The sequence below is a fragment of the Talpa europaea genome (assembly GCF_964194135.1).
Source record: "Talpa europaea genome assembly, chromosome: 13".
Classification (NCBI taxonomy): Eukaryota; Metazoa; Chordata; class Mammalia; order Eulipotyphla; family Talpidae; genus Talpa; species Talpa europaea.
The window spans coordinates 88,688,644-88,700,204 of NC_140080.1; the positions used below are offsets into that span (position 1 = coordinate 88,688,644).

An 11,561-nucleotide genomic window follows, 5' to 3' on the forward strand; every position below is an offset into this window, starting at 1 on the left:
TCACAGCACAGAGCAGTGTTCTGGGTAAAGTATAACAAGAAGACATAAGGGACAGCTAAGTTGTTTATGACTCTAAGAAGATGTCTATTTCCTGCCCAGGGAGTGCAGCGCCCCCTGGGGGAGACAGCCACCTGGGAGTGGGGTGTTTGGCCCCAAGGTCTCCTGCAGGGATGTCTAGCCAAAGAAGAGTGAACACCATCCTGTTGGCCAGATTATTTTAATAGAGGTTACTCTTTGTATCATTTTCCCTCCACTTTCTCTGCACTGTGATAGATTGAACAATTGGCCCCAATTACCTGTGAGCATGTAGTTGAGTTTTTGTCACTAAAATGTGAGCAGGAAAGGTAAGTGCTTCTTGGGGCTGAAGAGTAAGAAAGAGGAGTCACTTCTCACCTTCCCCTTCCGGCCAGCTGCAGTCTGGGTGATGCAAACAGGCACAGCAAGCTAGGATGCTGCATAACTTGCTCATCCTCAATCTTCTTGTTACTCATCTACAAGAGCTGGTACCAGAATGCATATCAGAGGCGGCACTAAACACATTGCTTAGGTCAGCGGACATGCTTTTCCATGATAAGATATTCTCGAAGGAAGCAGTGTATTGATTTGCATACTGGTACAAGCTCCTCATCTGCTCGAGGAACTGCTTGGAGGACCAGCACAACATGGAACCACAGAGGACCGAGAATGACGTGCAATGAACACAGGTTCCTGAGCATCCATGTAGAGCTGAGCTGCCTGGCAAAACAGAACACTGACCCAGGACTATACCACAAAAGAGAAACACCTCTCCTTCGGATGTGTTGTTGCACTGTGAGATCTCTTGCTTGTAGGAATTTAGCTTCCCCCTAAGTCATGGAAATTGATCATCTGTATCTGGCAGGGCCAGATTCTAAATGGGAGATGAGAGGTTACACAGCCAGGGTCCGCTGAGGCTCATCAATAAGGGCTGAATCAGACATACAATGGCTTCTTTCTTTAACTGGTAAAAATTCATTGTCTTCTCTGGTTAGGGGACTGGACAGAGGCTCCTGTCAGAACAATGCTTCTATCACATCCGCTGAGCCCCTTCTCTAGGCATAGGACTGGGCCAGGCACACTGAAGGCAGCCCCAACAAAGACAAGCACCACCATATTGAGCGCTAAGGCAAGTCACACAGCCAAGCTCAAGGCTGGGTGCAGAATACCTATGGGCTGGGGTGCTTAGAGCAAGAGTTGAGGTGAATGGAGATGCTGGCCTGTGATTGCAACAAGAAACAGTGGTGGCCTGAATTAGCAGATGACTTGCACTCTCTATAGAATTATTCTTACATTATAATGTATTTACAATCATTTCTCCTTGGTCTCGTGGGAGAAAAACTTTATTTAATATTCTAAAGTAATTTGAAAACTAAGGGCAAAGGACATTTTTCTACAAGTTGATCTAAGAAGAGCTTCATGTTCTTGTAAAGATCCAGAGTTGTAGAAGGCATTTTAACTGACCAATTTGTAGGTTGTTGGTTCATTCATCAAATCTTACTGCACTCCACCAGAGTCTCAGCAAACACACAGAGGAGTAGCACCAAGTCTACGTGCCCAGGCAAGCTCAAGGGGCCAAGTCTAGGATACACGCCTGACAGTGGAACACCTGCTTACTGATGGGGCCGGGGATTGAATGCAGAGAACTGGGAACCCAGGAGGGAAGGCGTCCAGGCCAGCCATGGACTTTTTCCTCTTAATTTTCACTTGGCTTTCTCCCCCAAGACAGTATGATCATATTTCCTTGAGTACTAATAGTGATCCTGAACTTAGCATTAAAAAAATCCTATAGCCAGACACATGCATGGAAATTCTCTTCCAAGTCCAAGAACAGTCAATCATGCTCTGTGCCCATGGAGTCAACGAAGAACAGCACAAATGTATAGAATCACCAGCTATCCAGAGAAAATTGTGCCACTTCAACATCTTTAATATCCACACCAGCGTTGCCATGGAACAGCAGGTACCCACCAGGAAACAATTCACCAGCACGTGGTGAGGACTAGGCCCGCAGGAACACACAAACACACCCCCAGCTCTGGCAGCTGAATGCGGGCAACAGCTTCCTACCAGCTTCTATTTATTGTTGCTCTGCCACCGTGCCCGTCCCCTTTGCTTGAGAATCTGGAGACTTGGCCCAGTGGCCATTCCTTATGCCTGAGAACCGAAGGAACAGAGGAAGGCTGAACGACTCTAGAGAGGTGTGTAAGCAGTTTGGAGACACTTTGAACTTTTTGGTAGACACAAGCCTAGGGAAATTGGCATAGAAACAGCTTCTCCATCTATTACATGGAAGCAATGTGCTTGTGAAAAGGACCAGGTGTACAATAAACTATTGTTAGCTCTGTTCACAGAGAATATCCTTCCTGCTTAGTCCTCCTGCTCACCACACAGATGGGCACAGGGACCTGTGACCACCGGGTGGGGGGAAGGGATCACTGGCGGTGGTGATGGCAGGGGTCTTGGTGGTGACAGGGTCTGCTCTGCAGGAAGGAAAGGAAGTGGGGGGTATAAGGGCTGGGACCCAGAGGAGGGCCGTGGGGGGTGTGGAGTATGTGTGTTGGGGGGGGGGTCACAGAACCAGAAGTCCCTCGCTCTTCCATGCCAAACCCCTCCAGCAAAGGCCAACCCAAAGCACCTGGCCACCCCTGTGCCAGCGATCAGGGTAACGCTCCCTTTTGCAGGATCGGAAGGCAGCAAACAGGGGAGGCAGCCGGTGAGGCTGGGGCAAGAAGTTCCCTCAATTGTCACGTCGCCAAGACGTGGAGGATCCAGGATCTGAATTAATCTAATGCCGGAGGCGAACAGGACGAGGAGGGAAAGAGACAGGGCGAAGGAACACAGCCTTTGCACCCCCCGGCGGGGAGACGGATGATTTTCCCGGACAGTTATCCCAGAACTCGGGCTCGCTATAGGGAGACGTCAGAGCGCCCGGGTCCCCGGTGCAAAAGCCCCCCAGCCCCCCCGCCGGGGCTCCCATATAAAGTCGGGGCCCGAGGAGGCTGCGGCAGCGGCGCGCGCGGCGGCGGCGAAGCTCCTGCGCGGTCGGGTCCCGGCGCGGCTCCCCGGGCAGAGCGCACTCCCCGCCCGGCTCCCGCCCGGACCATGCGCGGCCGCGCGCTCCGGCTGGTGCTGCTGGCGCTGGTGCTCGGCCAGGCGCCGCGGGGCCCCGCCGCCCCGGTGCCGGGGAACGGAGGGACCGTGCTGGCCAAGATGTACCCGCGCGGCAACCACTGGGCGGTGGGTGAGTGTCCGGCGCGCCCGGGGCGCGCGGCTTCCCGGTCCCCCCGCGTCTCCGCGGTCCGGCCCGGGGCGCTGGGATGGCTCCAGCCCTGCCGCCCGGACCACCCGGTGCCCCGAAAACTCCACCCCGCGCTTCCCGGTCCCGGGAGCCGTCGCCCCCTCGGGGGTTTGGGGGGACTGGCCCCTCAGCTCGCCCCGGTTCCCGTCACTCTTGCCCCGGGGCGCCCGCCCGGCCCCCGGAGGAGCGCCCCGCTCCCTCCCCGCGCGCGCTCTTTTCCTGCCCCGAGTCAACCCGTGCGGCCCGGTTCTCTCCGGGACAACTTTGGGGAGCCGGGGTGGTCCCGAGCGCGCCTCGGCCCCTGGCCCCGCCCGGAGGCCTTCGCGCCAACCCCAGCGCGCCCGGGCTGCGCCGCTGCGCCCCGGAAAGCCACAGGTGTGGGGCCCCGCGGGGCTCCCGCGCTGGGCTCTGCGGCGCGCCTGGCGGGGCTCGGTGCTTCTCTCGCCTTGGCGGCGGCCGCCTTTCCTGCCCGCCGCCCGCCGCCCGCCGCCTCTCTTCCCACGCGGCCGGACGCTCGGGAACCTCGCCTGCTCCCCAAGCCGTCCCGGGGCTCCCCACGCCCCTGGGCGCCCGCTCTTCCTCCCCCTCCCAGCCCGACCTCGCCCCTCCCGCAGCTCCTCTTCGCGCCCCGCGGCCGACGCGCGCCCTCCCCGGGCAGGGGCTTGTGGGCGCGACTGTCCGGGCGCGGCGCGTTGGGGAGGCCCCCGCGGGGTGCGGGGAGACCCAGCAAGCCACGCAGGGGGCCGCCCCGCCGCCTCGCGCTCCCCCAGCGTCACCCGGGAGCTCCGGCTGTGCCAAGCTCAGCCGCTGGCAGATGCAAAGCGCCCGACTTCCTCGCGCCCAGCCCTCCCGCTGCACGCGGCTAGATCGGTAAAGAGAAGATTTAAGGGGGTGTGTGTGTGTGTGTGTGTGTGTGTGTGTGTGTGTCCTTAGACGTGATGGGGCTCAGACAGGAACCGTCACATCTTCAGCTCCGTGTGTTGTGCTTTTCTCAGAGAATCCAGGACCCAGGGGTGTTACTGAAAAAAAAAAAAAAAAAAAAAAACATCTGTCAGGTCTTGGCAGCAGCTGGGATGAAAGTATTTGTATTTGTGATCTCTGAGGGGGGCTACAGAGGGAGAGGTTGGATGGTAAAGATGAAACAGCCTCTTCCCCACCCCATCACCTCCACTTCCCTCACCTTATTTATTTTTTTGTGGGACCCTCGCAGGTGGTAGGGATCGCAGGTGGTAGGGATCGCAGGTGGTAGGGATCGCAGGTGGTAGGGATCGCAGGTGGTAGGGATCGCAGGTGGTAGGGATCGAACTGGCGCTGCAGAGCGAGCAGCCTCTCAACCCAGCACTCAACCACTGAGCCACCAGCGGAGGCCCAGCTTCCCTCACTTTAAAAGAGAAAGCTAGAGTGGAGGCTTCCTAGGGCTTCTGGGAGCTCAGAGCAAGTGGCCATTGTCCCATCCAGCCACCAGCCAGTGGCCCCGGAGGATGGAGCAGGACTCCAGATTTCCAGCCTATCACCTCGGGCCCATTTTTGTACTCAAAAGGTTTAGTACAAAACCAGTTGCAGGCCAAGGGGGAGACAAGAGCAGTAGCTGGGAGTGATGCAAGCCAACCCTGGCTGCTGTGTTCCCCAGCACCTCTGTCCCAGATGTTTAGAGCGTCCACATACAGTCACTCCTCCCCGGGTGTTTGGGCATTCCTAACCCCTGAGGACACTGATCAGCCTCGAATATTCTCACTTCCCTCCTGTTCTCAACCACACTCTTGTTCCTTTTCTTCTCTTGGCTGACTGGGCAGTTGATGAAGAACAGGGGACACAGGGAGGAGAGATGGAAAACCACATTGGATCTGAGAGAATGTTGTAGTTGTGAAAAAGTGTGCTTTGGGTACAGGCCCTCTGTTGGAATGTGAACCTTCGCAAGCTTGAAAGGTGGTGTTAGATTTTAAATTTGACTTTCCACTATTGGAAGTAAATGGCTGTCCTCCCAACTACGGAAGCCATACAGTCTAGTTTTCATTAGACGAAACTAAAACTACCTGTTGGTGTCCATGAGGGAGTGGTCAGCACTCATTTGCAGGTTTGTTAAGTGGTTTCACCCACTGGATGAAGCTGGTGCAAATGTTTGGTTTGTGCCATGAAACACCGGCCATAACACAAGCCTAAGAAATGCGGGCGCTGTGAGGAGAACCTGCAGACATCAACTCTGAATTAGCTAGTGCTCAGGTCAGAAAGGGTTTCTGTTTCGTGCTTCTCCAGAAACTGAAACACAGTTTAAATATCACTCCAGAAAAACTAGTTCTTAGAAGTAGTCACCACTTTATGTCTTTATGTCTTTCCTCAGTTACAGTAATTTTCAAGTTTTCAGCTCAAGGATATGCAGTTTTTTCAAACCTGCCAGTTTTAGTGGGATTTTGAAGTTGTTAAAAAGGACAAAAGCTTTCTTCCCTCTGGGCAAGGTTTTATTTTTTTTCCAAGTGCTTGCTTTTGTCTATGCTGAGCTCTCCATGCCTAGGACATGGTCACATAATAAGTGATGATGGGAGAAGAGGTGGAAGTGGGCATAGTAGCCACGTTGCCATGGAGATAGGTATTTCGTTGACAGTAGCCAATGGCAAAGTGAAATAGGACTTAGGGTAACTGAGCTTCCCTGGGATGCCAGAGATGGCCCACTTTCTTTAATACCAGTCTGTGGATCTGGGGGTGGAAATCTGAACACTACCCACCCACCCACTAGGCAAATACTGAAATTCAGTACAATATCATAAGGATCTGTGTTAAATCATAGCATAAAGGACTACTTTACCTTCCCTCTTCAGAAAAAAAAAATCACAGAAGTATTCAGGCATGAGAAAAATGAAGTTATTTACAAAAAAATCCTAATTGCCCACCCCCCCCACCCCCGTTTCTTTCTCACAACCCCTTTCTCATTCCCAGCGTCCTAACCAGATGGTGGCCAATTAAGGAGGGCAAAAGTGACTGAGGTCATTGTAGGGAGCATCAGATTCTAATCCTGCTTTCCCATCATCATGATTCAATTTCCTCCATATAAATACAGCCAAATGCTTCGCGTCTTCCTGGGAAGCTGTGCAACCTAATCAGTCTTATAGCTAAATGCAAGGTTATTTAGTGGATATCCGGGCACCGAGTTGACCAGGCAGATAAGTGGGGAGTCCCATCACTCAGGATTCAAACCTTAGTTGGTTCAGAGGCCTCAATAGAGTCTTGATAGTTGAAGCGTATGTCATAAGTGACTTGCAAGTGCTCACAGCAAGGCGGTAAGACCTCGTTTTTACTCTCCCCAATACTCACAGGCCTCATTTTTCTAGGTCACATAATGTGTCATGATATACTGACACATGATCTATCTTTATTTATATATTAGAGAGCCTTTTGTAGTCTTTACTGCTCCTTATTTCCAGAACCAGAATGATTTCTGACTGTCCTATTGTCCTAGGATGATGAGACTCGTCAAAGCAGTGCAACATTGTAGAGTCTGGACAATGAGCTGATGTTAATCCTAGATCTTTGCTCACATGTCTGTGACCTTTGGCAAATCTCATTTTCATCAAACTGGTTACAGTGCAGATCAAATGAAATAATCCACATCTAAACAACCTATAGATTATACATTACAATACACATCCAGTAATAAAGTCACAGTGAGGGAAAGAGCTGCTGGGATGGGGCTGTTTTAAGTGACAAAAGGCCCATCAACTATTATTCCCTATTATTTGTACAAGTATTTAACATTGACTTCAATACTTATAATGTCAGTCAACGTTAGAATCACAAAGAGCTCTTCCCTGGAGAGCTTTAAATCAAAAGCACGATGGTTTTATTTATATGAGAAACATGAAAGTGCTAAAAGATCCGTGATAGATGTGGGAGAAATCAGCTAAAGAAAATAAATATGATCATGTGAATAGACAAACTCACTGCTGTGAATGTGGACTTTGAATTCTCATGCCAGAACAATCCCCACTTACACACATGAATGTCCTTCACTTTAGTCAAGGCTTCCTGCATTGCAGCTTTTGCTTACAAGTGCAGGTGTTACAGGTGGTAGGTGTTACAGGTGGCAAGTGTTACAGGTGGCAGGTGTTACAGGTGGCAGGGCCACCTCCTGGAGCCATCTAGAGACTTCCCATGATGCTTTTCGACATCCAAGAGATTGTTCTGCACTTTTGTGGCTGAGAAATGTTGGTCAGAACTTGTTTTCAACTAAATGCTAACCAAACTGTAGTTTCTAGGTGACATTTCCTTGACTTGATCACAACTAAAACTCTGAGAAAGTTTAAATAATAATTTCCTTTGATACATTTGTATTACCTTAAGAAGAAAGAGAGGAAAGCAGTACTTCTTTTTTAATCACACAAAGAAAGCATCATCACTTTTATGTTCAGTAGCAATTCACAATTGACTGGGGAGGTTAACTCCACCATTCAGTTGGGAATAGAATTCAGTGCACACAGAATTGGTGATAGAAATTTTAGATAAGGAAGATTCGTTTGATTTCATCTAGTACAACCGTTCTTTTTATAGTTGATAAAAGTGAAGACTAGGGATGATAAATGTCTTGGCAGAGGTCCCCTGGATAGTTAATTGAGGTGCTTCCACTCCTGAGTCACATTCTTAATTTCCTCCAACTCATTGCACATTTTAACCAGGGAGTAAAATCTAACAGTATGTATCAACTAGCTCCTAATAATAAAATGCTAAATATTCTGCATTTAAGAGCAAATAGCATAAACATAATGGGTGTCCTTTTTCATTTCTCAGTCATTCATTCCCCTGATTTAAATCTGAGTCACTCTGTTTTCTTTCTTTTTTTTTTTTATAGGGCACTTAATGGGGAAAAAGAGCACAGGAGAGTCCTCATATATTTATGAGGGAGGGAATCTGAAGCAGCAGCCACATGAGTACGTGAGCTGGGAAGAAGCCACAAGAAATTTGCTCCACTTCTTGGAAGCCAAGGGAACCAGAAGCCATCGGTCACTTCACTGGGAACCCCTGGGCAGTCACCAGACTACTTGGGATTCAGAGGATAACAGGACCGTCAAAGATGTGAGTTCAAAGCACAAAGGTGTAAGAACAGACTGGAGGAGTTGGGGATGGAGGTGTTTGGGGAGAGTTGGAATGAGGGGCCATTTGAGCAGAAAGAATAAAATTGTCTTGGATGTGAGCTTTCGCCCCGCTGCATTAGGCTGACACTAACACACTCAGAAAATGACTAGACCGTTCCCATGCTGCCCTTTCTTTGGACATAAAACATTGTTCTTCCTCTCAGCATATCCAAAGGTTGCAAACTCCACTCTAGGAATATTGAGAATTGTATTAGCAATTGTGCATTGATGGCATTTTTAAAATCTACCGGAATATTTTGATAGTGAGGCCATAGATTATTTGAGCAAACCTTGTGGGTCTACAGATGTTTCTTTCAGATATTTTTAGAGGAGAGAATTCTTGTTTGCCACCCGTCACGCAAAACATCTTAGAGTTTGTTCCAAGATTACCTAGTTCAGCTCGCATCCAAATATTACAAAACTTGGCAAACACACCGAGTCAACTGGTGCATGCCTGTGTGTAATTCTGTAGAGGACAGGGAAGAGAGTCCTACCAAATGGCATCATTTGGCTACAGGAAGTAGGAGAGAATAAACCTTCGAAGAAGAAAGCAAGGGAACTGAAAACGAAGTGATTCTCATTAACTTCTACTTCCATGAAATTTATGAAAAAGGGTAAAAAAATAATTAGGGCACTGTAATCATCATAATAACTAGTTTTACTGAGTTTCTACTGTGAGTACTAGCTGAAGAGATTTACCTTCATTTTTCTCAGTTAATGCCCATAGTTGTCTTAGGAGGAAGATTCTAAATTCTCTCCATTTTAGAGGTGAGCAAGCAGATGTAGCCATGGCAGGATCCTGGGGCCTTGGACAGTCTCCTGCTATTGGGGACATCATTTGGGGTAGGGACATCCTCATTGATCTGAAATATGAAGGATGCAGGACAAGTAGCAGCCTTGCTTCTGGCTGTTTCCAATAGTAAATGCAATGTTCTCCACTCTCAGAGCTGGGACTCCCTCATCCCTCTCTCATGGCAGTTCCTCTGGGCGATGACCCCGCTCACAGAGGCCTGGTGGGCTTTTGCCACACTCTGAGGGACACTTTCGGTCTCACTGCCCTTTGTTCTTCTGTGCATTCTCTGTGCTAAATGCAGATTAAAAGTTCATGTTATATTCAGCATCTAGAATCTGGTTACCTTTATTCAGAAAAGGAAATCTGGGTTAAATGAAGTAGTACAGAATTAAGTATGGATTTTGTACAATACCCAGGCAGAGTCTCTTGTCCCTACCTGTATCACAGGTGTTGTGTGACCAGCTCCCTTCTTTGTGGGTGGATGACACAGCCCTGAGGGGATCTTTGAGTGTGCGATTATTTTCTCAGCTGCTGGCTAGCCAGGTCTTTTCTTGGCTAAGTGCTTTGCTGGACTTTTTGTGGGTAGATGTTCAACAGCAGAATCTTCTCATTGAAAAATAATGGTCTCTATCTCAAACCCTCCAAAACAATTTTACAAACATCGAAATGCACTTAACCTCATATCTCATTCATAACCCCCCCAACCTTGTGGTTTAACCTATAAAACCTCATTTTTAAAAGTCTCCACTTTGAACTCCTTTATTCCCTCTAACCTGGCTTTGGATAACTTTGGAATGTTTTTGAAAAATTCAACTCCTTCCTCAAGGATTGAAAATTTTCCAACATGTTCAGAGGAGTATTTTGTAAACTTCTAAGGCAGTTACAAAGGAATAGCTCCTCAAGTTTCTGGGAGGCAAGAGGATAGGATGGCTTCAAAGGGATGGCTTCAAAAGAATACGATATTAACAGTATTCTGTGGCAGCTGAAAAAATCATCTTTGTAGAATCAGATCTTGCTTTTCTGCTAGATGTATTTATGCTTTGTTCTTTCTTTTACAAGTTTAGAAAGCTCATCCCATTTCTTTCCTCAAGCTAAATAATTAACGATCACACACATCAGCCCCTGTTCTTTTGAATATATTTCCCAGTCATGTAAAAAGTCAATCTTAGCTTAGTCTTTGCATAGTCCCACACAATCAATCATTCCTCTTGCTCTGGAAATTCCGCCTTGAATAGAAAACATCTTACAATTCTCTTATTCAAGAAGAGGGTGTACGAGGAGAAGAGTTTTATTAGAAATCCAGATCTCTTTGAGTGCTGGAAAGATGTTTAATAACTTAGCCGAGCTTTGCTAGAATTAGCCGCGGGAATTATCAGAGGCTGAGGACTTTTCTTAAAATTGAAACTATCCCCTATGCGCTCCTCTCCCATTTCAGTAATAAAACATCAAGTCCTGTTGTCATCCCTCCCAGAGCTGTAGCTAGAAACTCAGCTTCTTCCTAATTTTAATGACAAAGATATTTACTTAATTCAGAAAAGATTTGTGTGGATGCGCACTGAATCAAAACTGTTCTATCAGGGCAAACAAGGTCCAGACCTTAATTAGCAATTATGGCCAGTAACTGTCAAGGCTAATCTTTCTTTGAACTGGCGCCTTCTCACCCAAAACAAACAAACAAACAAAAAACCTAATGACCTTTAGTCCCTGGTTTCTATAGCACAGCCATGCTCAGCTCAGCCCTGGGGCCTAATCCATAATCTTGGGTATAGTTATAGATTGTTTTGAGTTTTGGTGAAGGTTGACGCTGGCCTTTGGGTGCCATTTGCAATTGGACCCAGTCCATTTCTTCTATTCCTTATACCCATAGGATTTTTCCCCTTCTCTTATTTGGTGGACATGAACGAGACATCTGGAGCACCACAGAGGGTGTTATGGAAAGGAAAGAAATGTGCAAACTTGTTCTCATTTCTAAGGGACTATCTCACCAGAGAATAGAAAGGTTTGATTCTTAATATTTTAAATGTTCCAAAGGAAGCTCCAAATATAGAAAAAGTTGACCCAAGCTTAGCTTAAGAATCCTCTGATAAATCAGACAGTTTCTAGGAAGGAGCTGAATGAAGCAGGTTAAGCTTCAAACACAGCTTCTCCACCCCCATTAAGACCCCTCTCTTGCTTCCCAGTCCTTGACCTTACCTGGGATACACACTCTTCTTTCCATTGTAGTTTTACTTCCATTCCTCTGAGTTAAACTCATATTCAACCGTTTGAGCCAATGAGGGCACATGGATGGCTCCTTTCCTGCATCCTCAGCATGCCCCTTTCCCGACTGTGG

At 48.1% G+C, this 11,561-nt stretch overlaps 1 protein-coding gene across 1 annotated transcript; it reads left to right on the top strand.

Annotated features, from left to right (window-relative positions):
• Positions 1-2,725: 2,725 nt before the first annotated feature.
• GRP (gastrin releasing peptide) lies at positions 2,726-9,471 on the top strand (the record flags this gene model as incomplete). The annotated part of the gene is made up of 3 exons (XM_084252707.1): positions 2,726-3,259; positions 8,154-8,377; positions 9,415-9,471. The coding sequence occupies exons 1-3, from the start codon at positions 2,887-2,889 to the stop codon at positions 9,469-9,471; spliced, it is 654 nt and encodes a 217-aa protein (XP_084108833.1). The 5' UTR covers positions 2,726-2,886.
• Positions 9,472-11,561: the final 2,090 nt, after the last annotated feature.